We start from the raw sequence: 27,720 nt of genomic DNA, 5'->3' as shown, positions 1-27,720 counted from the left end.
ATCAAACAGGATATTCTATTTTGCGATGAATATTAAAATCTTACCTTATCACCAGGAAACAGTTAGATGTGTTACCAACAGCAAAATAGTCAGCTGTGGTCAAAATGTCAATTCCATGAGGGAAAGTACCCTAAGGAAAGAGATCAATGGGAAAAAGGTGAAAATAACTTGACTGAGCACAGGCATTTATTTCCACACGTTCAACAATCATATTCGCAGACATGCACAGACAGCAAGGCCTGACCCACACTAACGGCTCAGACTGCACACTATTCACACTGGGCTCCAATCGTCAAGTCAAGTCCATTTACTGACTGCCTATCCCAGGCTGGACACGATGCTACAATTGTTTGAACCACTCAAAAATATTTCATTCTTTTTTCAAACAACTCAAATATTTCCACTTTAAAACGCCGTAATAGACTTTTCTTTCAACTGCACGCCATAAGGACATCAGGCCTCCACAGTATGAAAGCTACTGACTCATTCAACCTGCACCCACGTCCGGGCAGAAGGGCCTCGGTGGTCACTTGGAGGGGCTGCCCGCTGCCCACAGCCACGGGAAGACAGGAGACACGGGACTGGGGGGGCGCCGTGTGGGGGCCTGAGGGCAGACGCCCAGAAGGGGGGTCTGAAATGGGGAGGCGGGAGCACCCCACCCACCTTCCTGGACTCTCCCAGCCCAGCCCCAAAGACTGCAAGCTGTTGCTGACTCCACATGAAAATCTGAAAACAGTTTTCTAAAAAGACTTCAACGACAAACTTCCAACTGACGAAGGAAAGAAAGCCTCCGCCATGGACCACAGGAGGCAGGTGAGATGCCCATCCTTCGTCACTCCGACGCGCGTACCGACCGCTCAGGTGTGTAAGGAAAACGGCGGAAAGCTCCCTGCTTATGGCAAAGTCGGCGTGAGACTGACCAGCACAGTACAGAAACAACCAGCACTGGACCAACCGACGGCATCCCACGTTTCCACCAACGAACCGTGATGGTCCCAAAGCAACAGGTGGGAGCTGTCATGGCGGCTGCTGCACCCTGTCACTGAGGACCAGTGGCGCTCAGACAGGCAGCTCCTGAGTCAAAGTGACACAAGAGGCACTGAACTTGGGACTGGATTCCAGATTGTGATAAGGGACTCAGGGTACCTGTTACCATGGAAACTATGTCAGAAAGTGTGGCTGGTTCAGAAACAACACATGAAAGCCAGTTCACCTAGTGACACAGCTACACAGCAGGGATCACCCTGGCACTCTGGCCACCCCACCTGGCCCAGCTGCGACCGTCTGCGAGCTGCCTCACACTTGCCCGATGGGCCTAAGGCCACCATGGGTCCCGCGCTCATGTCCCCCACCCGCCTGCCCAGCCTTGGGCAGCACTCAGCCCTGGCCGCCCGCCATGCTCTCCTGGGCCTGCATCTGACCTCTGCGACCACAGCGCTGGGCACCACGCTGTGTGCACATCACCATGTAAACAGCCGGGCTGCCCAGGCAGGGGGACTGTACCCGGGAGGCCAGGCCAGCACGTGGAACGGGGTCCTCAGGGTGAAGACAGACGGCTGGGTGTGCCCTACGACCCTGTCGCACACAGACACGGACACGTGGCACGGTGCTGCCCCTCCACGTACCCTGCCAGACGTCCGGGCTCGAAGGCTGGGACTCAGCTTTCTCACCGCAGCTTCCCTCTCCGGGCCGTGTCTCCGCCTCCCTCCCCTGCCTCCTGAGCCCCTTCCTCGTGGGGCCCAACACGCCCTGGATTCCCTCATCCACACCACTCTCGACCTCTCTCCTGGCACGCTCACCTCGCACCTCTCGCCCGGTCTCCCCAAACGTGACCTGCCTTTGGCCTAGTGTCCAGCAGGCTGGCCACCCATCCTGGGGTGTCATCATCACATACAGGGTGAACAGCTCGGGGAGAAAGGCTGACCGGTGGTGACAGGTGCGGGAGGCTCAGGGCCAGCAGGCACGACAACACGGGGGGCCGTGGAGACGGGCATGGAGCCCACAGCTTCTGGCAGCTGGCTCATACCACACAGAACGGGCAAGGGTCACGTCTCTGTCCCTGTGATGCCAGGCCCTCTGCCCACACCCCTGCAGCGCCCATGGGCAGCTGGCAACATCGGGGCGTCGGCCATGCTCAAGGCTCTGATTTTGGTCACGAGTGTAAAATTACTGACACATTCGGGTTTCCTATGAAACACACTGCTGATCATTGAAAACTTGTGTCAACACTCACCTGAGTGACATTCTGAGTCTGTGACCAGAAGTGACCGTGCTAAGTATTAGCTCATTCTAGGTGACTTCGTTAGGCACGTAATGTGTGACAATGCGAGACGACACGCGGTTTGCCGCTTTCACTATTTCTGCCCCTACCTCTACAGGAAGTTTCAGGAAAGAAGATTTTTAAAAGTAGCCTTACCTGTCTTCCCACATTCTCCTGGAAAGCAGCCTAAGGAACAGAAAGAACAAATATCAAGGTGAGTGCCTTGCCCTTCTGGACACTAGTTGGTGAGTTCACGGCAAACGGCCCAGGCTTTGTTTACGCGTGTACTTTCCATAAACGTCCTCACTGTTGGCTGTTCACAACAGGCAGAGGGGCCTGTTGTCTGTGTCTAAAACCACAATTTAATGGTTCAAGTTTATCAATTGGACATGTCTTGAAAAGTGGCCTCCAGCTCATACCAATGCCTAATTTAAGGCACTAGATATAAAAATGGGAATAGAAACTAATCGACTGGCTAAATAAAAGCCCAGCAGCCAAATCACATGTGGAGAAAAAGGGCCACCACCTCCCGGCTGCATGGGGGGTGGGGGTGGCCCATGGTGCCTGGGGGGCTCCCAGCCCTGGCCAGTGGACAGTGACCCCATCCGCAGCAAGCCCTCCCGACCGTGGGAACCGTCATCCCATGAGCAAGGGTGAGCAGAGCACAGAGCGCGACCGTGAGCTCAGCAGGAGCTGAAAAGGCCGAGACGCGTGTTTGTCTGAGGAGCAGCGTCCTGGAAAGAGAACTTCTTCCCAGTAACGAGGTGCTGACCACGCACTGTGAAATGAGCTTCACACAGGGGCGCCTGTCACTTTCACGTCTTCCTTCTGCACCTGCGAGGTGAACAGGGGCACTTGGGAGGCTCGATGCAGAGACAGAACTTCCCAGTAACTCTAAAGGGTTCGGACTGTAACTTGAAAGACTTCCTGTTGTTTTATTTCACCTCTTCCCCAAGGTTCACAAGGCATCAGGCCTTGGGTTTTACTTGTCCCCCTAACAGATGTCTCAATAAGCAAGAGACACGTAAAGGTTAATTTTCAAGTGCAGATTTAACAAAAGACGCTTACTGTTTTCAGAGTCTTACAAGTACTGCCCGTGGGTAAACATCAGAACAAAAACGTGAGGACGTCTCAAGGAATCGCTGAGACATCTGCAGACACACACGCCAGGAGGCAACTGCAGGGACCCAGGCAGGTTCTGAGCTTGCCTGGCAAACCTCTCTCAAAACACAGAAGCTTTAAAGGACCCGAGGCAGGGTGAGACGTCTGTCCTGCAAGTGTCAGGGTGCAGAGGGCATGGCCATGCCCAAGGGGAGGCCAGTGCTGCTCCCCGTCACCCCAGGGGACGCACCCAACCAGGGGGTGCAGCTGGCCCACACCCATCACTCACAAAACAGGCGTTTGCTGGGCACCCACCTCGTGCGAGCAACTGTGCCGAGCATGGCAGACTGGGGAGGGGGCGGGAGGGCTGGGACCGGGCACCCGAGCTGCCACTGAAACCAAACAGAGAACAGGCCAAGAACCAACAGGAGACTCCTCACAGTGCCGTGTGACAGAAAACAGCAGAGGCAGGAGCAGCAGACGGGCGGGCACCCTCTAACATTGTATGGCTACACTTGGCAACTTAACGCGAAATGGAGAAATTCCTTCACTAAAGGAAAAACTGGAAAACCTGAACAGACTTCCAGCGAGTAAGGAACTGAATTAATAATTTAAAATCTTTCCAATAAAACAGAAAACAAAACAGGATCACAGGGGTTCACAGGTGATTTCTACCAAACATTTAAAGTAGAAAGAATTGTTTAAACGTCTTCACCCAAAGTGAAGAGGAGGGCACACTCCCAACTCCTCCCGTGGGGCCAGATCACCCTGATTTCAAAGCCACACAAACACCTCACAACAAACACAACAGACCCATAGCCCTTAGGAACAGACTCAAAAGTGCTCAAGAAAACTCTGGCCAAGTGAAAGCTCCAACGTGTGGAAGCATGACTCACGACGAGTGGGTTGTGTCCCAGGATGAGCACAAGGCTGGTTTAATGTCGGAAAATCAAGTAACACGAGAGAACACCTTGATAAAGGGAAGAAACCATGTGACCATCTAACATCCACTCACGATAAAAACCTCCCGACAACCAACAGCACACTCGATGGGGGCACCGCGCGCCTCCCCCCGAGACCAGCAAGGTGGGGTGCCCACTGTCAGTCCTTCTACTAAGCACCGCCTTTCCTGGCGGCTCTTCCTCCACTGAGACAAAGGACAGAATGAAAGGCACCAAGACAGAGAGGAAACGTACTTCTCTTCAATCACAGATGACGAGACCTTGTGTGGAGAACTGTAAGGAACTGAACACGCACACACAGACACGTGTGCACAGACAGACACACACGCATGTGCACACAGATACAGACACACAGACTCACACACACATGCATTCACACACAGACACACAAGCGTGCACAAACTCAGACACAAAGACTCAGACACATACAGACACACACGTGTGGACACACTCACACACATACACACAAACTCACATACACACACAAACACGCGTGTACAGTCAAGCATGCGCACAGATACACAGTCACACACAGACTGACACAAACACGTGCACACACAGACTCACAGACTCATACACACACACACACACACACACACACACACACACACACACACACCACCAGCCCTGAGAAGTGACTCCAGACAAGAGGAGAACGGTGTGCTACGGGCCCATGTGTTTCCCATGTCCTCCTGACAGCCCCACTGCGCGTGTGCAGCACTGTCTCCAGCTCAGAGCCACTGCTACACACCTCAGGGGTCCGTCACACCAGAACCCACATCCCACGTGTCCTCTTGCGGTGCTGAGGGCTCTGGGGAGCATGTGGTGTGGGGATGTGGAGCGGGAAGACAGAAGTGCCACCCGCCCCAACGCCCCACCTGCCTCCTTCACGTGGGACGGGAGGAAACCCTCGCGGCTCAGGCTGCATTTGCTGGGACCCATGGAGAAGCCCAGGGACCCCGTGCTGCTGCAGGAAGTGCCCAGTGACTCCATGTCAGCGACCGCGCGCGGGCACCTCTCCTGGACGGCCATGCCACTGCCCCCATCTGTCCTCTGCCACCCCGCCTGTCCTATTTGCCTTGGCCTCGAGGGTGACACTCACGATCCCCAAATGTGTCCCTGTGTCAGCCTGGCTGGCTCCTGGGGGCATGGCAATCTCCCCAGCAAGACTCCTGCTCACAGGCGGCCGGGTGGCTCAGCTGGTTAGAGCGCGAGCTCTTGACAACAAGGTCGCCGGCTCAATTCCCACATGGGATGGTGGGCTGTGCCCCCTGCAACTAAGATTGAAAATGGCGGCTGGACTTGGAGCTGAGCTGCGCCCCCTGCAACTATGATTGAAGGACAATGACTTGGAGCTGATGGGCCCTGGAGAAACACACTGTTCCCCAATATTCCCCAATAAAAAAAATGACTCCCGCTTACGATGGCGCCTTGCCTGTGGGAGGAGTGTGGGTGCACCAGGGTGTCCTGTCATCGGTCCCTGCTTCAAGCCTGTGTCTGACCTCGCCAGGCACAGAGGAAACCGCAGACCTGCCCCCACAGCCACATGCAGAATCTCCTGCACAGCCATCCTTTTCGATTAATTTCTTTAAAACCTTTTGGAAACGTGCACAAATCATAAACGCACGGTTTGACAAGTGATCAGAGTGACGGTTTGTCAGTCTCTTCATATGACTCCTTGCTCTTGTCTGTCCCTCAAGTTCACACACCGTCCAGCAGGACCGACAGGCAAAGCTAGCCCATTCACCGTCTCTCGACCACCAGCCCCTGGAAACACGTGCCCACTGTCCTCTTGGCACCTGAACACCTGCTTTCAGCCCCCAAATCTGAGGGCTGCGTGCTCCCGAGGGAGGCCCCCACACTTGCCTGCGTTCAGGGGGCTGGGCCACTCCTGAGATGGGAGAATCTGCCCCCGTGACATGGTGGCAGCCCACAGGGCCAGGCAGGGCAGCTCTCCGGTCTCCAGCTCGGGGCCTTCGCTTGGACTCCTCTGGGCACCCTCTCCCCTCCTCAGGCCCCACCCACAGGACATACTCATGCCCCACCGAACGAAAGCCCGTTTTGGACACCGAGGCTTACGCTAAGTCCTGTCCAGGTCCCAGCCCGTCTTCAGCCTGCTCCTCTCCAGGGTTGGACCTCTCCTGGTCTGACAGCCACGGTGGCCAGTGACACCCCCTCAGCAGTGTCCCGCTAGGCCTGACGATGCAGACGTGGTAACCATGCCCAGCACCAGGCTCTCCCGGCGCCACCTCCCCGGGGCGCCAGCGCCAGCCTCCTCTCTGAAACCACTGCCTTCACGGCGTCCTTAACCCTGAAAGCTGTGCAGCTGCTTATCTGCGCCTGAAACCAAAGCTGTCATCTGAGGTGGGTCTGTCATCTCAGCCACCAGCTCTGTGCCGAGCCAGCCCTGCCATGCGGGTCTCAGACCGGCCTCCGTTCCCTCACAACCTACACCAGCCTGTGTCTGAGCCTGACACGAGTGACTGACCCTAAATAAGCCAGCCAAGCACAAAGCTGGGTCACAAGTACCACAGGGACACAGCCCTGCAGCTGTCACCTCTGACTGGCGTCCTCGGGAAGCTGCGGAAGCCAGAGCCCCAGCCCAGCTCTGTGGGGAAGCAGGGGCCCAGGGTAGCACCTTTCAGGAGCCACCGTGGAGCCCGCCCACGTGTGACTCTCCCACCCCAACCCACCCCACGTGACTGGGCTCTGGGGCCAGGTTGTGTTCAAGCCCCTGCCAGGCACATCCAGCAAGGCCCCAGCCAAGCCTGACTGCAGTGGCTGGTCTGACCTCTGCCCCTGCTCTCGGTCACGTCCAGGCCACGCTCACGGAAGCCATGTTCCCCTGCTCGGACCACAGGCCACCCTGGGCTGTGTGTGGTTCTCAGCATGCTCATGATTTATGGGCATTTAATGCCAACTGATCCCAGGAGACCCAGAGGAGAGGGGAACTGCCAACCCACCACGAGGCCTCTCCAGGAGCCGCCCTCGGCGTCCGCTCACCAGCGTGCCTCCTTCTGAGCCCAGGGCCCCGCCCAGGAGGCCATGCGTGCTCGGTGGGGCAGGCACAGTTCAGAGCCCTCCCCCCACACGCAAGGAACAAACTGGAAAACTTACAGAGGCCGCTCTCCTGCAGTTCACATTTCGGTCAAACACGGTGGCAATGAGCAGCGCACTGTGGAAGAGAGGGGCCGATTCATTAGCAGGAATGTGCAGAGAGCTGGGACTCTGCCTGGAGAACCCGTCTGTCATTTGCTCAGTCGCTGACGACCCCTGCCCCTCCCCAGAAGCAGCCAGCCAAGGACAGAAAACAGGCGCTGGGTGTCACGCCGTCCCACTAATGGCCACGTCCCGCAGCCACTCCACGACCACATCAGAAAGCAGGAAGCCCTTCCAAGCTCCTAACACTGATCAGGCTTCATTCAAATCTGTCTTCACTGGGTCACAACAGCTTGTTGTTGCGGATACACAAGAGGCCTCATCTGACTGCAGAAAACGAAGGCTCGGGCCGGCGTGCAGGCAAACCGCCGTGTCTGCGTGACATGAGGGTCTGCGTCTCAGAGCAGCCTACAGAGAAAACGTCTTTAAAAGGGCCACTTCAGACACACCAAGGTCCCCCTACAGGGAGGTGGCTACCTGTGGGACCGCTGGGGCCTGACACTGCCCACACCTGTCTCCACATCCTGGACCTGCCCCTCCCACCAAACCCTTGGGTCTCCCCATGGCACGCCCGCACCCCAGCTCCGCCAGCCTGACAGCAGCCACCTGAGCCCAAGCCCCCCGCAGCGGCAGCGTGTCCGCGGACCTGTGATGGGCAGCCCAGCGCCCCAGAGCTGTGCAGGCTCTGGGAGTGGCCTGCTGCCAGCCACTGGGGGTTACCTCCCAGGTGCAATTAGGTTTGCTCGTCAGCTGGTCTTACAACAGGGGAGTCTCCTGACAGGCCCGTGTCATCACCAGGTTCTCAGAAATGGAGGCCGGAGAGAGAGAGCCAGAGGGAGGCAGGGAGATGACTGGGCTGAAGCTGTGTCTGTGCAGGTGGTGGCAGGGACGGGGCCTCCAGAGCTGGGGGGCAGGGACAGGTCTCCCCCAGTGCTTCCAGGAGGAGCCAGCCCTGCGACGTCCTGGTGTCGGCCCCGTGAGACGGGGTCAGACCCGTGACCTCCCCTGGGTTTTTTGCTACATGAATGAGCCAGAATCAAAAGCCTATACGTTGTGTACTTTGATTTGTAAGACATTCTAGAGATGGTAAAACTATAGGGACCAAAAGCAGACGTGGTGGCCAGGGGCGGGGGCTGACTACAAAGGGCTGAGGGAGGGAATCTGGGTGATGGGTTGTTGTTTAGTGCTGTAGCTGTGCAATCTGTCAAAACCCAGAAAACGGCATGCAAGTTAAGAAGAAACTATCAGAAAGTGAGGGGCTACTACGGCAGTGGACACGGGGCTTAGAAAGGTGGGAGGACACAGTGCAGAGGACGAGGCCGGGAGGAGGTGTGGGCAGGCGGGGGCTGGAGACCGGGAGGCGCCTGTGCTCCTGACAGGCGTGGAATCTGGGCCCGGGATCTAAATTCCACGGCTAAGGGGGTGCAGGGTCCTGACAGTGCTGATCCCAGGGCCAGGGTGCGGGAGAAAAGCATAAGCCTGGGGCCTCTGTAGTGCTAGAGAGAAGACAGTCTTCAAAAAACTAAAAGGACGGGTCCTTGGAAAGGACACAGGTGCAGATCTGAAGCAGCTCCCACGGCCGGAGGTGGGCAATGGAGCCCCAAAAAGACTGCAGCAGCGGACGCAAACCCCAAGAATCAGAGAAGTGCCCACCAGTCCACACTGGCGTCAATAAACAACTGGAGGAAAGCAAGGGGCAGAAGGGACACCTTTTCCTCCCAAAAGAAGGGGAAGAGAAGCACCAGGGGTCTGCTGGGCTGGCCCCCCGATGGGCATGGAAACTGGTGGTGCAAATCTGAGGCGCACAGGGCCGCTGTGTCGTCCCTAAGTACCCTGAAGACACTGACCGCTTAGGGAGCACACAATCCTGGGCCGACCAGCATCCGCCACAGTAAGTGAGGGACGTGCCCCACATGTGACACTCAGCGGCATGTCGCCAAGCACTGGCCGTAGGTTGAGTCGTGGTGACACGACCCTCTCCTGGGTTTTGCCATGTGAGATGCCAACATTAGGGGAAGCGGGCGAAGGGCTTAGGAGAACTTTTCCTATTATTTTTGTAATTCTTCTTTAAGTCTAAAGTTAGTTCAAAATTAACAGGTCTTTGGAAAAAAACTAAATATGGGAAGATTTTAAAAGACCCGGTGTTAGTAGCTGGGGTCCTTTCCATAGCACTCCTGTTACTCAGTTGAAACTGAAAGTAATTTCAGCAAAACTCTATTAACAGTTATTCCTGTGTCCTCCCTAAACTCTTTATTACAAACTGCAGCCAAAATGAGATTCTAAAAAAAATACTGCCCTTAAAACTAAAGGAAATTCATCTTCCTGTAGCAGGAACATTTTAAGATCAGTTAATTCTATTTCAGCACCATTATGGCTATTAAGGAAATTTTAGAAATCACTGAACTGAGCAACACATATTAATATAATCTTTCCATAACTTAAAAATTATAACTACTGCTCTTAATAGAAACGTATTTGCACTTTGATCTAAATATCTCAGAATTAGTGGAAATTTAAGTGCTACATTTACATATTAATAACAGCTTCTCTATTCATAAGATCATACGTATTTTAGGAAAAGGTACTATCCAAGCATTTCCACTTTCCTTTAAAATCTGACCCAGAAAAATGTGGACGGATATTTTTACTGATTTTAGGTGTAGCCAATACACGAAGTTCACATTTTACACTGTCTTGAAATTTCCTGTCAACCTGTTTGTCTTAAATTATAATTTTTGAATTACTGAACACTGACTAATGAAGAGAGAACAGAACCAATATAGAGAAGAAGCGTGAAAGCACCTGCCACCGTGGAAGCCAGCCACAGCCCTGGCAGGTCACAGCTAAGTCACAAGTCCATTCAGACAACTGCTCTGAGATGGCCAGGCCGCGGGGCACCCGAGACCAGGCCCAGGCCCCGCCCACCGCCGGACCCCGCCCACCGCCGGGCCCCGCCCACCGCCTGCCCCCCCCCCCGCCCACTGCCTGCCCCCCGCCCGCCGCCGGGCCCCCCACTACCGCCTGGCCCCGCCCACCGCCGGCCCCGCCCACCCCCTCCCCCCCCACACTGCCTGCCCCCCGCCCCCCGCCGGGCTCCGCCCACCCCTGCCCCGCCGGGCCCCGCCCACCACCGGCCCCGCCCACCGCCGGGCCCCGCCCACCGCCGGCCCCGCCCACCGCCAGGCCGCCGGCAGTGGACACGCTGGCCCTGCCCGGGACAGCTTGAGTCCAGTTTCCACCAAGCTTTCCTTGCTGCAGGCAGGGCCCCTGAGAAGAGTCACGACTTCGTCCTGGGCCACCCCCCGCCCGGCACAGATGAGCAGCCTGCTCTGCGGGACGCGGCCGGTTGGCGTCTGGCCTCCGTTTATGCTGCCACTGAACCAAAACACTAACAAAAGGCTGTGCTGAAGGCTCCTTGCGGTGTGGTGTGCGCGGTGCCGCCAGCCCCTTCCCTCCCTGCGACCACGGCTGGCTGCCCAGGAAGGGGCTCCACGCGGCCTGGCCCACGGGTGTCGGTGCCCGCGTGTACCGGCCCCAGAGCGGTGACTGTGGAGCGGCCGGCGTGTGTCCTGGGCGCCCCGGAAGGAGCTCTGCTTCCGCCCAGCACCGGCCAGAAGCCACCGTGAGCGCGCAGCCCGGGCACACGTGTGCTCACAGGAAGCGGGCGACCCGGGCCCCTGCACCCCTGCACCAGGCCACACCCCCTTTAATCTGATGCTTTCACACTCACAAGTAAAGGGCTTAAAATATTTACTGCTTTACTCATATTTTACCAAACTGCACAGAGCGTGGTAGGACAAATATAACACCACTTAAACACACAGCTATTAATTATCAACTCTTACATTAACTCAACAAATCAACTGCGTATACTGGGAATTTAACAGGTTTAACACTTCTGATTTGCACTAAACTTAGAAAACTGATCTCACACTGAGAACAAAACTGGCTCATCTAGAAATACTAGCATGTTTCAAACAAAAACAGCCAAGATAATCTCTTAAATATAAATGTCAACACTCCCAAGGGCCCCTGTCCCACACGCGCCCCGGAAGCTTCCCTCAGCACAGGAGCTGTGTCAGTCACATGAGCAGACGTGGACAGCACCACTACACGCCAGCAGCACACGCGTTTCCCTGGGCCAGGCCGTGCCTCAGTTCTTCACCCGTTTGCTTTCACTGCCTGAGTTCAGGCGATACTTCAGGATTTCCCAACACAGAAACGGTCTGTGTCAAACAGAAAGGGACTTTCTTTCTTGTCCGAGTCAGGGGAAGCTGCGAGCCTCGACCTGCCCCAGCCCCGGGCTCCTGGCTTTACTAGCAGGTTGTACAAGGAGCAGCAGGTCTCACCCCAAAGTCAGTGTGTTAGTTTATATGATATTTCACGGCGATAAAAAGCAAAATACACTGTTTTACCTTAAGAGGAATCCTATCGTTTCAAAATCAAAACAGGTTTAAATATCGGACTAACAATTTATTATCCATCCATCTTGTTTGAAAGTTGCAAATCACCTTGTTTTCCAAGTAAAACGCCAGACCTATGGGTGGGCTCTCCTTCCCTAAGCATGGGAATCCAAGCTCACAGCCAGCACCGTGGTGAACACAGGCTTTTTAAAGCTGCTTTTAGTCACAGATGAGCTAAAATGGAGGCTGAGTGGGGGTGTACCAGGTGGACAGTGGGGGCCGTCTGTGGTCGGTAACTGCCACTGAACTTGAAAAACAAAAGGGTTATCTTCCCTGGGAAGAACAAGACGTAGCTTTGAGCCACATTTGCCATTTCCTGGTTTTTCAGGGCAGCCGTGCCCTCGAGGAAGACATCTGGGAGCCAATCCTGGCTGCCTGGCTGCGCCCCTGGCAGGGGAAGGGCTGCGCTGATGACAACAGCCACTCAGCTTCCCACAGAGTTTCAGGTGAGGAAATTGCTGGAAGGCGACAACCAACCAGCAGTGCAGGCTCATTTTCCTTTTTCATCTTGCAAATTCGCTTTCTGTTGCAAATTCATTATCTGATGAGAAGGTTCCAGATAATGCTGGCGGCTCTGGACCACGTTAACTGCCCCTGTCTCCCTGCTCCTGAAATCCACTTAGCTTTTCAGGAAGCCCTGTTTGCCTTTCCACAAAAATCTGTTCCATCTCTGAATCTGTGTAGAATGCTTAGGAAATACAGGTTTTCACAACACGACTGCATTTGCCTAAAAACTTCCTCTGTGACATTTATGAACCAGGGTCAGTGCCCATTCAGACAGCCCTCCAGCTCCTGCAGGGAAAGCGGGCAGCTGAGCCTGCCAGCGCCCGCACGGTAGAGGCCCCGCCTGACCTCTCACTCTGCGTGGGCGCCGGCGGAGCCCAGCCCTGCCTGCTCCTCTCTGCGCCTTCTTACCAGGTGTTTCTATTTCACTGACAGAACTACATGTTGATCTCAACTGTGTACACTTGCAGGACCCACTGAAGAGTTTGTGAAAGTATAACGATATCAAGATCTTATCATATGCCAGGATTAATGGCTTAAAAGCTGACAATTAAAATGTGGTCACTTATTAGAAACCAAAGGAGGCACGTCTTGAAGGCCACACCCCGACCGATACTCCTGGGGCCGGAGGCTCACCGGGCACCATGACTCACCTTCCAGGCCGCCCGCCCGCCCGCCCACCCTGGATGCCTGCAGTCCAGATGGACCGGGAAGGGCTGCAGCACAGGTTCCCCCCAAACCTGCCAAACTGGACTGAAACCCAGCTGGGCGCGGCTCCAAAGGGCACTGGTTGGTCCCATCCCAGGAAGGGCACAGGGAAAGGGCACGAGAGGGGCCTTTTCAAGCAGAAACTGCCAGAGGCCCGGTAACTCCTATGTTAATTAGGAGAAATTTGAAAGCCCCCTCTCCACCCCCAGCAGAGGTTTCCGCGTGAGAGTTGCTGTGTAAGCTCCTCAGCCATCCCCGGGCATGCCCAGGAAGCCACGGGACATGCCTCCCCTGAGATCAAAGGGCCCAGTGCAGCCACGTGCGTTTCTGCAGAGGACGCTGGCCACCACCACAGTGAATGCTCTCGGGTCCCTGTGGGTAGTGAGGTCCTTACAATGACCCCCAGCTCAGAAAGGTGAGTGAATGAACCCAGCTCCACACCCTCCCATCGTGGTCCAGACACACGGGCGGGACCCTCCAGGATCCACAGGACCCCTCAAGGGGACCCCTCACAGGATGGGCTTGGCTCCGTCCTCAGCCGCAAGCAGGTCTGCGGCCACTTTCATTGTGACACGGCCTGGCTGCCCACATGGCCCACAAGGAGCTGTCGCTGGGCCCTTCAAAGCCCATCCTGCCACAGCCGTGCTCCAGAAAGCTCGGCACGTGGCCAGGACCCCTCACAGTGCCCAGTAGGCCCCCATGTGTCGTTCCCTTTCTGAACAATGGAGGGGTGACCTGGAGTAAGACAGCCCGAGCCCTTCAGCCTCCGTGAAAGCTCAAGTCCCCTTCACACACGCGCATACCCATCTGGCCCCGTGCAGCTCGTCAGGTCCCCGTCCAGGCCTGGACCAGGCGTGACCCGCCCACGCCCGGAACCCAAAGGACTGAGTGGCTGTGGTCTCTGACGCCCATGCCACGCTCAGCACCCTCCAGTTCTCACAGATCGGTGTTGCACTTCATCAAATCACTACCGAGACCAGTGCTGCGACGACAAGTTCTCGAGCTGCAGAAGCAGAAGGTAGAGCTGTGGTGGGAAAAGCCTCCCTCCCCAAAGCCCAGCGCCCTGGCCAAAGCCACCCTTCTCTGTCCCACGGGAGCCGCGTGGCGTTAGGGCTTGGGGCCTTCCACCTGCATGGCTTCCCTCCCAGTCGGGATGGGGCCTCTTGACTCTGGCGCAAGCAGCAGCTTTTGCCCGACGTGGGGGCAGGGTGAGTGGTGGCCAGCGCCCTCTGTGCCAGCCTTCCTGCCCGGCCCACCCCAACTCCTCAGCCAGGCCCTGCTCCTCTTCTCCAGAGACTCAGGCCCAGGGAGGGCCCCACAAACATTACAGCTCCGACAAACATTCAACTGACAAGGGACAGCATCGGACTCATTCACATAGAAATGGGAACGGCCACGCTGGGGCCAGAGTCCCCTGCCACACGTCGGCCTCCAGCAGAGGCAGCTGGTACCGAAACCCACACCTGGGCTGTGTCGACTCCGCCCCCCCAGCTGCCCGACTCAGGGCAAGTGTCCTGCGTGGCCCCTCGTGTGGCAAGAACAGCCACACGCCCCCCCCCTCCCCAGCACTGCTCACTGAGGGAGACAGGAGCAGCTGAGAGGCGTTGTGCTGTCTTGCGATGCTAAAGGAAGCAGTAAGGAAAACCCTTGTTTTGCATTCGTTTTCTAGATCCAGAAGTAGCTTCCACACAGTTGAGAAGAAAGCAGAAGACAGCCTGCCAACAGAGCGGGGACAGTGAGGAGCACAGCCTCAGGGGGCCCAGGCGCCTGGCCCTCCCCTGAGCTCCTGACTCGGGAGCACCGAGGGAGGGACACAGACGCAGGCAGACTGGCCTCCTGGCCACAGCCAGCCCTTATCCTGGGCCACATCTGCACGAGACCACTGCCCTCCCCCCAAGGGTGGACGAGACTAGGAGACCAGACATCTGTACGAATTCCTGGAAGCACTTTAGCTCCTTGAACTTTATCAAAATCCTCAGGCTGTTCTGTAGGCTGTGCTTTGATAGAAGTCAAGATTGAGAGACGGAGGCCAGAGGCACTTCCTGGGCAGCGAGCAGGCCTGAGGACCCCATCCCAACCCTAGAAACGGCAAGATGCAACAGCCGTGCGAGCGGCCGCTCCAGCGCCCGGACGTCTGAGCCCACACTGGGCAGCGGCAGGGGCCTGCTCACCCAGGGCACACTCGGGCCAGAGGGAGGGGAGCCAGAGCCTTGGGGCAGAGCCAGGAGGCTGGGGCAGAGCTGCGGTGTCACGCACAGATCTCAGGTGCCATCTTCCACAGAGCTGTGGACGGTAGCCTCCATGACCTGAGCAGAACTCTGAAATCTGGTTCCTAGTAAAAGTCGTCAGGTAAGTGAGTTGCACCCACTGACGCAGACGCTGCACCAGCTCAGCGTTCCTCTTCCTCTGTCAACTTGACAAACAACAAGAAATACACACTGACCTTCTTAAAGTCAAAGGAACTTAGTTCAGTCCAAAACCAGACTAAGAAATCAGAGTACAAAAATTAACTTAAAAATTCCCTGTACTAGGACACATGTGTTTTGCATTTCTCCCAAAAAAACAACAACCAGATCTTAAAAGTGGGGCCCGATGGCACAGGCACCCAGACACCTTCGGGGGCTCAGCTGGACGCACACACTGAGACCCCACAGGAAAGGAGCCCTGCTGTGCGCTCAGGAGCCGGGCCTCTCACTGGCGGCACAGTTGGGGTCACAGGACACCTCGGCGAAAGTCTCTTTCCTGCTCACAAAGCTATGCTGAAGTGTCAGAGGTGTTGCTGAAGTCGCCAGTGAATATTCGAGAGCTGGCGCATCAACACTAGAAAGTTACACCGGACAGACCCCAGCCCTCGCCCGCAGGCTTCCCCTTTGCATTCTCGGTGGAGGTGGAGGCCATGACAGCTGTTTCCAAAATGCATCTCTTGGTAAAACACAAGATGCGTGGGGTCACAACCCCGCCAGGACCTCACGGGCTCCCCGCCTGTGTCCCCACACCACCCAAGATGCGGCTCTCCGTCTAAGGATCTGGTCCGCCACAGCCTCTAGAACATTCCCCCTAAACACTGGTCTGAGCTGCTGACCCACGAAGAGCTCTGCCCCTGAGCCGCTGCGTTTCACAGGCACCTTTCAAACGATTTCAGTAGCGTCCAAGCACCTACGTCTCACACCACCATGGGAAGGTGCCGTGCAGCCGGCACCTCACACACGCTCAGGAGGGCGCGATCGACAGACAAGGGAGAGGGATGAGGGACGACGGGGGTGGGTGCAGCGCAGCCAGGAAGGACACCAACAGTTTTACCTGGAAATATCGGCCACGAAGGGCTGCAGCTCCTGCGGCTCGTAGGCTCGTGCGAAGGCCCAGCACACATAGCAGGCGGCATCTCTGACGTTGGTGCCCACGCTGCAGGCGCCCCGCTTCTCCTCGTAGGTCAGCGCTTTGAGGATCACGGCCACCACTAGGGAGAGGAGGACAGACTGTGAGGATGGGCTGTGGTGGCCGGTGTGCTTCTAAAGAAACAGCTCTGCGGTCGTGACACGACGCTTGGCACCTCAGCACCACGCGGCGGGCTGCCCGTACAGCATCCAGCTCGGTCCTTCTGGAGAACTGAGGGCCTTGTCAGAAAGGAAACATCTGGAGGGAAATACAAGTCCCCCAGCTCCAACCATGGGCAAATGTTTTCTAAAACATACACCAAGAAATGAAAGTCCCTACAAATCAGCACGCAAATGCCTGCCAGGCCACTGGAGGGACGCTGCCCACCTGAGACGCTGGAGCGCAGACCCCACCAGGCAGTGAGGAAGGGGCTACAGGGCGACCAGCAACATCACTGGGGACAGTAGTCCCTGGGGTCTTGTTGGCCAGGGGACCATGACAGACGGACCGCTTCCAATTCTGGCCCACAGCAGGCAGCTGAGGAATGACCCGGGGCAGAGCACCCAGTCACACAGGCATCTTAGCTGTGCTCGCAGGGTGCCAGTCCCCTCGGGGAGCTTAGAACTGAGAAAGCAAGTGGTGAAGCGAGTCAAGCCTGTGGTCACGTCCGCACTGTAGGGGTGACCCGTACACCGGGGGGCAGAGACGTGTGTCCACGTGACTTGTGCTCATCTTTCGTTACCGGTGCATATTGAGTGTTACAATTTTCATCCAGTTTTTTCCTTCCTTAAAATGTGTATACATTTTGTTGGCTCTTCTGTATATTAATGATCTAAAATATCAAATGTTTACGGTAATTTGAAATACATAACAGGTTATCCAGGTTCCATTTGAAAACGTCTGAATAATTTAATATTACATAAGTGATTTCTCATATAAAGAGAATTTTAAGACATGGTAAGAGCTCTAGAATGTTTAAAGGAGCTAAAATTTTACTGTTTTACATTAAATTGATCAGTTTCGTGTATTTCAAGTACTTGGGAAGATTTGCTAATTACAGACATGTAAGTTACTTAAAAATAAAATATATTACATTCATGCATAGGATTTTAATGGTATAAGAGAATTTAATTGAGCTTATAAATGAACCAAACAATATTTAGAACTTCTTAAAGTAATTATAATAGAAAAAAGCTTAAGAAAAAATTTTAGGGGCGGCTGGATGGCTCAGCTGGTTAGAGCGTGAGCTCTGAACAACACGGTCGCCGGTTCAATTCCTGCAATGGGTTGGGGGGCTGTGCCCCCTGCAACTAAAGATTGAAAACGGCGACCGGACTTGGAGCTGATGGGCCCTGGGGAAGCACACTGTCCCCCAATATTCCCCAATAAAATGTATTAAAAAAAGAAAAAAATTTAATTTGAAATTCAAAGACAGAACGTTAAATTTTTAAGAAGCCACACTGATCAGACTCTTCAGCAAGTCCCAGCTGATGGAGCCCAGCACACAGCGGTGCCGCCTGACGCAGCGAGCGGCTGGTCCGCTGCTCAGAGAAGCGTGGAAAGCAAGAAGAGTGCACCCCGGCTCTCGGGAGACGGGCGACCGCGTGTCCAGGCTGCTGCTCAGGAGCCGCCCGCCTCTGCGGATCAATCTCTGACCGTGAGGCCGCGTGACAGACAGTGGCAGGAAGGACACGGCCCATGGCCCCTCGGGACGGTCAGCCGAGGGAGGTCTCAGAGAGCGAGTCCTTCCACCGGAGCACACGGCCAGCCTCCGGTGTTCCCCAGCGTCACACCCCAGGCCACAGGGTGCTGACAGGATGAGGGATGTCAGGGTACGAGTGGAACGCGTGCCGTCCACACTGGGGCCGGGCCTTCCCACATACGCCCGGCAAGCGAGTCTCACATACGTGAAGGTCGACCAGCACGAGACAGTGAAGGAGACCCACCACCGAACAAAGAAAACAAAGAATGCAGCTCAAAGCCAGTGGCAAGAGGCAAGGGGTCCCAAGAAGCAGCACAAACCAACGGCCGGCAGGACCCCTAGCCGTCCCTTTCGTGCATGTCTATGCCAGCCGGCCGCCCAGGCCCCCCACACACACCCTCTGTGCACCTCGAGCGACACTGCCACTGGGATCTGCAGATAGTGAGAGAAGACACTCCAGGGAGGGACGTCAGAAAAAGTAATGTATCGATTGCTCATGTAACTGTCATCACAGCAATGACCTTCCAGGAAAATGGACCTAGAAAACCACGAGAAACAACTGTAGAACTATGAACATTCACACAAATTTCCCTTCTGCCTTTTTGCATCTAAGGCTATTTGATTCTATATAAACGGAAACAAAAACGAGATTTGACTCTGTACAATTTATGTTATACACATACAGTAACTATTTTTAAAAGTCATAAACTGTTCACATAAGTCTACTTACAATTCCGTAAAATAAACATACTCCGAAATAAAAACCTCCACGGCCATGTTATCACTGACACGTGTCAGGCAGGAGCGAGGCCCGTTTCCTCACAGGACCCTGCTCTAAAGGCCTGACAGCAACAGGACGTCTAGGCGGCCGCACCATGACACTGAGGATTCCGGGGCCTGGAGCTGGCCTCCCCTCAGCTGGGTGCTGAGGCCCTGACATGGAGCTACCCGCTTGCCACGTCCTCAGTTCCTCAACCCAGCAACAGCAGGCACCCCCTTGGGATGTGCCAGAGGCCCCTCAAATTCCCCAGCGTCTGACACTGAGCCTGTCCCGACATCCCACCTCAGCCGGAGGCCACGCCATCGTCTGGTGCACAGCTCAGGGTCTGGGGTTCGTCCCAGGGCCGCCCCTCCTGGCTCTGTGTCCACCGACAGCGGCCACACCTCACGAGGACCCGTCATTCCTCACCCAGTTCCTCCCGCTGGACCCTCCGTCATTGTGGACCAGCGCTCAGCCTCCAGGCTGCCCAGCGACTCACTTCCCAGCACAGCAGGCTGCACAAGCTGGCTCCCTCATCCCCCTCTCATGAGGCCCCCCAGGGACACACGCCAATTCCCCACCGGCCACAGCCAGGCACGTGCCGCCTCTCGCACCTGCACAGCACCCCGGAACCTTCTCCACCTAGCGTCACACCCTCGGGGCACTGGGAGACCTTTGCTGAGCGAGAGCGACAGAAGCTGACGAGATGGGTCAGCCTCCATCAGTCTGCACACCACACTCGGATGGTCTCCTGAGGCACGCCCAGCAGGCCCTGTGAGCAGCTCACGCTCACGAGCCAGACTGGTGGGGTCTGGCAAGAGGGCAGTGCCACAGCTGCCATAGGCACAGGAAGCACACTGAGTTAGTGGGTTTCAGTCACCATCGCTACTTGAACGATCCCAAATCTGCAATGCTTCATGTTGGCCTTTGGTTGCTTTACCTGGAAAAATCCTAGTTTACCTGGAATTCCTCCCAGCATTCTGGTACTGTCCACACTCTCCTTCTGTGCTAACAGCACAGCCCATTCGCGGTCCAACCAATGTCAAAACTAATGGGCTGTGGCACCCCTAGGAGAAGGGCGTCATGTAAACGCATGTCAGGGCCACACGCATCCCCTCAGACCGTCACTCAGCACAGCCGGGCAGGCAGTTCTGGGAGAGACCAGTCAGCAATTCTGTAGCCTGAGGGAAATCTGGATGCTGCCTGCTGAGTCCCAATTTATCGCTCCACTGGACAAAATCAATTTCTAAACAGACAACTATGAATGGCAGCGGTCAGCATCTCGCTGTCTGCTTCAGGCGGACATCGGCTACACTCAGAAACGCTCAGTGCCGCCTGGGAGGAGCCCACCTCCATGTGGACATGGCCCCCACCCCGGACTTGCTCATCCCCGAGGTCCCTGAGCTGCTGGGGAGCCTGACCCCTGGTCAGGAGCCCAGTGTCTGTTCCCAGTTTCCTGAAGCATCATTTTTGGCCAGAAAGGCCGCTGAGTCGTGAGGAAAGGACAAAAACTGCTGACTGGTGTCCCACTATCGGGCAACTGGCTCAGCACACAGAGGCCTTCACACAGCTTGACTGGCATTTATTTTTGGTAAAATGGACAGCCTCGTAGGTCCAACCAGACATCCACCTGGACCACTCTCTGTGTCGAGGCTGGAAAAGGTCAGTTGTAAGGGGCTGGGAGCTGTACGCCGGCACCTTCGCTCCCCCATGAGAGAGACAGATGAGTGGGGATGCGGCTGTGCCTCCTGACTTTGTCCCTGGCGCCCGCACGTGCCCACGTGCTGCGTCCTCGGGTAGATGCCCGGCCCCGCTGACAGTGTGAAGGTCCTGCTGCACAGCTGGGTCAGAGGAATAGAGACCCAAGCCCGCCCGGCCTCAGGCCTCCCTGCCACCCGTCTGCCCACCCGCGTCCCCGGCACAGCCTTCAACATCCTTATCCTGTCAACCTCCCGCTCAGGGACCTCTGAGGGTCCCTCCAGAACTCCTGCAACTACTATCAGTGCTGACACTCCACTGCAGGTGAAGAAGTGACTGCCAGCAAACCCCAAAGGCCACAGTGCTAGACAGGCTCCAACAGAGAGAAAGCAAGCAGCCCCCAGAGTGCGACAGTGAACTGGATTTGCAGAAAGCAAAACAGAGCAGAAGGAGAAAGCGAGATGACTGATTTCTTTAACAAGAGAATGAGAAAATGAGCCCATCGGCTGCAAGCCATCCCCAGATGATAGTGGCAGCTGTGACCTGGGGGTGAAAGGATGGGGTGGGGCCTGCTTCTGCTACTCCTCGGCAGTGCTGGCTGCACCTGAGCCCTCAGGCCTTCTCCAGACTCTTCTGTGTAACAGGACACCCTGGGCTTCCAGCTCTGACACTCAGGGACCCAGAGGACAAGAGACTGACGCTGAGTGGCCATGCCGGGCACTTGATCGACCAAAGCTGTGGGAGGGAGGAGGTGTCTTATGGGGCAGAAACACTCTTCATCCTAAACTTTTATAAAAAGCCACTATTGGAGAAAAAATTCAAAAACAACTCTTTCCAGACTCAACAGGTTTAAAATAAGGAAACTCTTCAATAGCTCTGAACAAAAACCTTTCTCATGGTTCCAATTACACACTGCATGTCAAGTATATATGATTCCCCAGAGGGCTTCCTTTTGGCAACCCAGAGTCCAGCAATGTAATTTAAATACCCTTCTCTCCAGACAGCATGTCATTTGTCTACGCCAATCGCCTAAGGACAAAGCAGCCTCCAGGTGAGAGAAACAACTTAACCCTCAGAGTGCCCCAGTCCCCACTGCAGGGCTTAGAGCATGCACCCCAGGGGACAGGAGGAACCCAGGTATTCTCTGCAGGCGTACAAACGACTTGTCCATAAAAAGTCATCACACGGCCAGCACAAAGTTATGTCTTTGGATAAGAAATTCATCGTTAAGGCATTTGCTGCACTGGGCATGTCTCCCAGACTCCACGTGGACGGTGTCTCCCAGGATGCGTGGGGACCACATCTCCGAGACTGCACAGGGTGATTCTCCCAGGATGCACTGAGCCGCCTCACCACATGACAGGGCTGCAAGTGTGGCCACACTCAGAGCCAAAGGCCCGCTGGCCCAGACTCTGAGCCTGGGAAAGCCCTGGTCTCCGAGGAACGGGTGTGCCCATCACCAGAGAACTTCTGTTTTGGCCACCAGTACATATGGCCATCCTACCTTCCTCAAAATGCAGTCCAACTTGCTCAGAAAAAAAAACACACAATGTTGAAATTGCTGGGGGACAAGAGGAAACGATGGCCAGAACAATTGATTCCACAGATGTTTTGGTTTTCAGTTCCCACAGGACATTTCTGAAAAGCTGTCCCAAAGGCGCTGCACTGGCGGGCGGGCAGCAGTGGCCAGCCCGCAGCCGTGCCCACACTCTGCACAGGGGGAGGCGGCCTTGTGTGCTGGCTCCCGGGAGGGTGAGGACCCCTGGCCTGGCCGCGGCCCCAGTGCGCCAAGCAGCGGCCTCAGCATCACCCCGTGCTACCAGGCGCGTCCACTGCCCCCTCTCCCCCAGCGCCACTCTCGCCGACCACAGTGGTAGTGCCACAGCACGACGCTGGGCCAGGAACCCCTCCGTGACAACACCCGCCCAGCACTGCCCGCAAGGCCCAGGGGTCACAAGGCCAGGATGGAGCCTCCGTCCCCAGGTGCCCAACAATCACGTGGGATCCCAGCACACGTGAAGCACGTGGTCCGCGCTCAGTGGGTATCGCCATGGCCATGACGCACGTCAGTCACACTGGCGAAAGGACCGCTCACAAGACCCCAGGGATCCCGGAGAAGGAAGGTACTGCTGTAGGACAGGAGCCCGCAGTCTCGCCTGGGACGGGACCTTCTGAAACGACGCCAAACGTTAAGCCAGGGGGCCGAGGACAGGAGCGCGCTATCCCGTCTGCCCGGCCCGAGCCCTCAGTATAGAGGGCCTTACTGCCACCCCCACCCCAGAGCGGAACGGAGCCTGACCCACAGGGAGAGCTGGGGTCACCCTCCGGGACGTTCCCCTGGAAACATAACAAGAACACAAGTCAGTGAAATAACACAAATCGACTTACTGTCCCAAACAGCTGGAGATTCAGATTAGATCTGCGTGACAGGTAATAAGGATTTGGGGGGCGCCAGGGCTGCCTCTGAGCTCTCCAGGACACTGCTGGCCCAGGTCTACACTGCCAAAGGGGGAACGTCTGTCCCCAAACCACCCAAACTGCCCACAGAATCATTCCTCACGAAAGCGGGCGTAATGTTGGCAATCTTTCAAAATAACTTATCTGAAAACACTAAAACAAAGTATTTTCTCTCTCAACGCTCTGCATGTGTCTTAATCTGTCCCCTTAAAAATAAACTGCAAAAAACTGACTTACTCTGACCCAGCGGCTGCACTGTTTGGCATTTGTCCCAAAGAAATGAGGACTTATTTCCACACAGGAACTCGTACACAAATGCTCACAGCAGCTGTAGTCCCAGCAGCTGAAAGTCCTGTGTGCACTGTTTACGCACAGCGGCCACACCACACCACAGACCACCATCCAGCAGCAAACTAGTGACACACGCTGGACGAACAACCTGAACGAATCTCAAGGAAATTATGCTGACGGCAAAAGCCAACCTCAAATTGAGGCATACTACGTAACTCCACTTGCGTGACACTGCTGAACTGACAAGCTTAGCAAAACGAAGAACACGCAGGCCATTGCTGGTGTGGGATGGGTAGGGCTCTAATGGGGGTGGGAGGCACGGCAGGTGTGGTGGTGCCGTCCCCAGTGAGCTCAGGGAGGCACCAGGACACCAAAGCCACACACAGCCAGAAGTGCCTCTGCCCACAGGACAGCAGTGTCTATGTGGAAAACGTCATAAAAACATCCTCCTTGCAGCAACAATGAAACTACATGTGAGATATCTACGCTTCAGAAGTATCTAGAAACTCTGTGAAGAACAGTATGAAACTCCTAAGGAGACGTGCTGCTCAAGAACACAGACCTTCTAGCGGAAAGGCCAAGGTGCCGCTCTGCACAAATTCCGACGGGAGGGCGGGGGCCGGGTGCAAGGTGCAAGGACAGGCAGTCAGGGAGCGGCTGAAACAAGAAACGATCAGTCCGGCCAAATCACAGCAGTTCTCAGCGAGTGGGCGGCGAAACAGGACTTGTCGCACAGCCATGACACAAAGCCACATGGCGAGAACAGGGCCAGGGGCACCAGCTGGCACTCGCGAGGCTCTCGGACAGGGGGCTGGTGGTGGGCGGTGTCCCTCTCTGGAGCTCAGGGCTCACCGCCTGCCTGCGCTCACCCCACACACTGCCACTGAGAGCATCACGCTCGTCACAGGTCCCCTCACCTCATTGGCCAAGGGCTGCTCCACAAGCGTGTGCCAGACACACACGACACACTCAGGACTCGCTAATGAACACAAGTCACCAGAGAAACCCAAAGGCATACAGATCTCACAACGTTTTTAAAATGAGACTATAAAATGGCAAAGGGAAACAACAGGCAGGTATTTGTCTGTTCAGGATGGGGAGCGAATTTCTAAGCGATGGAAGAAATTCAAAGGAACTGACTAATAGATGACACTGTAAACACTGTTCCCACTTCAGGACGTCGTCACCAGGAAGCTGGAAAGTGAAGAACAAACAAGGTTAAGCACAACACAACGGAGAAAGATGTGACGGTGGGTACGCGCGAAGAGCTCACACTCGGAAAGCTGTGAACACTGACCAAAGATGAAACAAGCGGCAAAGCTGAAAAGACACAGGAGTTGAAAACAAGGACGAGGGACCTGGCTCTGAGGGTCCCGGGCAGACTTTCAAGCACCACCCCGGCCGCGCGTGTCGATGCAGCAGGCGGGGCTGTGCCCGGTGCGTCCCGTCCTCAGGGCTGCGGGCAGGGGAGACAGGGTCGGCAGGCGCTGGCGTGGGGAGAAGTCGACCACGTGACAAGGGCAGCTGTGCGGTCGGGTGGCCTCAGGGGACCCCACCCCCACTGGACACTGGGTCTTGGCCTCCTGGAGGGTGCCCCCAAGTTGTCGCGAGCCTACACCGCTGAGAACTGGCTCATCACAGCAGAAACAAATGCCTGCCATGGGGCCGGACGATCACACTGCAATTCACATTCAATATTTAATACGAGAGGATTCCACCATGACGCCATGCTGTTCAGTGACCCAGGTCTGACGTCTGAGGCGGTCAGCACCCCACCCAATCACGGTATAGTGGGAAACTGAGGCACAGAAGGACAGCCCAGACCTCCCCAGACTCAGGACTGCGCAGCAGGCCCTGCGAGCATCACGCTAAGAGACCCACACTCAGGTTCACGGCCCCTCGTGACGAGACACAAATAGTGCTGACTTAGCTTCTTCACGTCACTATCCAAAATGTCCCATAACGAAGACACGATTTTCACGACCATTAAGAAAGCCACTAAATCACTTACTAATGTGTTTTGCACTTTCCCACTGTTCAGGCCACCAGGCCAGGCTGAGCTGCCAGTGAAGGGTCACCTGGGACAGCAGGCGGCCACTCCTCACCGCTGGAGGCACCATCGCGGGTCCACCAGCCACCGTGTTCCAAACGGGCTGACACCTGAGGCAGGACCGGCAGCAAGGCAGGTGACGGGGGCTTCTTTCCAACACTGACTATGTTTACGGGGAGCCCAGGTTCCTGGTCACCACCATGAAGCCAACAGCACAGTGAGCAAGGCACACGCGTGTTTTGGTTCCCAGTGCAGAGGGCAGTTCCGTGTACACTGTCCTGCAGGCCCCTGCACGTGCAGTAGCATGTGTCTGAGGTAAGAGTGCGTCCCTTCGTGTAAAAACACTTCAGCACTAAAACATCTGTCACCATCCGAGCCTTGAGCGAGTCCTCGTATGTTTGCTGGGGTGCGGGGGGGTCAGCCTGGACACTGACGGACACGTGTGTCTGTAGAGCATCATAAGGCAAGGTGTAGCCATGCTCCACTGAAAAACTGCTCCGTGAAACATGGACAGGGGAGGGGAACAAGTCACAAAGGAGAAAATACTACAATCGACAATCTGACACCAGCAGAGGTGACAAGGTGGAAGGTGGTCCCCCAGCTCCCTCCGGGGAAGGCGGGCACTGGGGGTGTGGTCACCAGAGGAGCCCTCACAGACCTGCAGAGCCCACGCCAGCTGGCCTCCTGCGTCACTAAGCTTGTGTGGAATCAGTGACGGCAGCCACACACAATGGCCCGTCCCTGGGGTTCGTCCTGACGCTGCTGCGGTTCCCAGGCTGTGCTGTCACTGACAATCAGCGGCTTGTCTGGCACTGGGGAGCCCGCTGTCTCTCCTGCCCCGTCCTCACCCACGCCCTTTCCAACAGCCTCATCCATCCTACTCTCAGGACAGGGCCTGGGGCCGGGCGCTGTGTGCTGCTTCTTAGGGAAGCGTCCTGACCGTGTGACGTGCACAGACTTACGGGTGGGGGGCCCTCCTGAGCCCCCAGAGGAGCTGCCCGCTCACAGTGGCCACACACTGTCCAGCACACACTGCTTTGAGTGAAAAAGTATTTTTCTCTCGTTCTTTTCCCAAGAACACACACCCTTTGCAACTTTTTACAACTGCTTAAGCCATTCCTCTTGGAGCTGGTGCCCTAACATTTCCCTCAAGTGCGATCTCCCTGCAGGTTTCCAGTAGCTGAAGGAAATGGAGAGACACCTCTGTGCCCCCTCAGAACACACCTAACCTGTGTGACGCTGCAGCTTCTCCAAACGTCACATATGCCGCCGACAGTCTGATCCTTTGGAGGACAAATCTCTCCCTCCCTCGCCCAGCTGTCGCCGCCAAACATAAACACGACCAAGTTTTGGGTCTGAAAACAGGCGAGTGCTGGACACTTAGGGACGCTACAGGAGGGCAGGGACAGACGTGTCCATGCTCTCTCTCTCACCGCCAGCCTCTGGGCTCCAGGGAGGTCACATGGAGAAAGCAAGATTGAATCACAAAGACCGTCTCCCAGTTACCACATTAAAGCCCCGCAAACAAGGCCACAAAAAGTGAGTGAGTCCCTCCCCCGGCCCCTGAGAAGCAGGAAGAGCCTCCACCAGACAGTCCCAGGCCGTGTCCCCCTGGACACACGGCACGTCACGCCAGCCCTCTGCCTCGTGAGAAGGAGGGGCCACTGTGCCACCCATGAGGAGGGACCCAGGTCTGGGGCTAAAGCTCCGAAGCGACAGATTTCTCTGCCCCCGTATGAACCAACTGCCTTTAAACTGTGCCCATAGGTAGTCAGGTAGCTGATCTGAATCTCAGCCGAAAAAACCTCTTCTACTAAAGTAAGGTGTTTGCTCAGGGACAATCCTCGAATAGACAATGTAACACACATACTCCCTTTTACATTTTGTCAGTACTGAAAACCTATACATTCCACTCCTCGTAAGTCTCCTCTCTGGCTTCAGGTAAACTAAGGAGGTGACAGCTGTGCCTGCAACCAGCGTACAGAAGGAAGGAGCAGGCAGCCCCATGCCCTATCCCCACAGGGACCAGGGACCAGAGGGCTGGCCCTGCGCTGCCCAGCACCCGCGGGACCCCCAGCACACACATCCCGCTGAGTCAGGGCTGTGCGGGAGCAGCTGTCACCTCATCAGCAGCGGGTGACAAGCCACAGCACGGCACCTGTAGCAATGCCACCAAACGGCCACTATCCTTGCAGAACCATGGTTTATGAAATTCCAACAAGGGGACGTC

The 27,720-nt window shown here is 55.9% G+C and overlaps 1 protein-coding gene across 1 annotated transcript in view; it reads right to left on the bottom strand.

Annotated features, from left to right (window-relative positions):
- TBCD (tubulin folding cofactor D) overlaps positions 1-27,720 on the bottom strand; it is a 135,282-nt gene that overhangs the window by 47,078 nt on the left and 60,484 nt on the right. The window contains exons 14-17 of the mRNA XM_074319596.2: positions 16,458-16,614; positions 7,441-7,498; positions 2,417-2,446; positions 45-130 (exon numbers count right to left, since the gene is read on the bottom strand). Of these exons, the coding sequence (XP_074175697.2) occupies positions 45-130; positions 2,417-2,446; positions 7,441-7,498; positions 16,458-16,614 (331 nt within the window). The remainder of the gene's footprint in view (positions 1-44; positions 131-2,416; positions 2,447-7,440; positions 7,499-16,457; positions 16,615-27,720) is intronic.

The sequence above is a fragment of the Rhinolophus sinicus genome, chromosome 12, assembly GCF_057876585.1.
Source record: "Rhinolophus sinicus isolate RSI-liver-muscle chromosome 12, RSI-T2T, whole genome shotgun sequence".
Classification (NCBI taxonomy): domain Eukaryota; kingdom Metazoa; phylum Chordata; class Mammalia; order Chiroptera; family Rhinolophidae; genus Rhinolophus; species Rhinolophus sinicus.
This window is presented reverse-complemented; position numbering and strand designations above follow the sequence as displayed.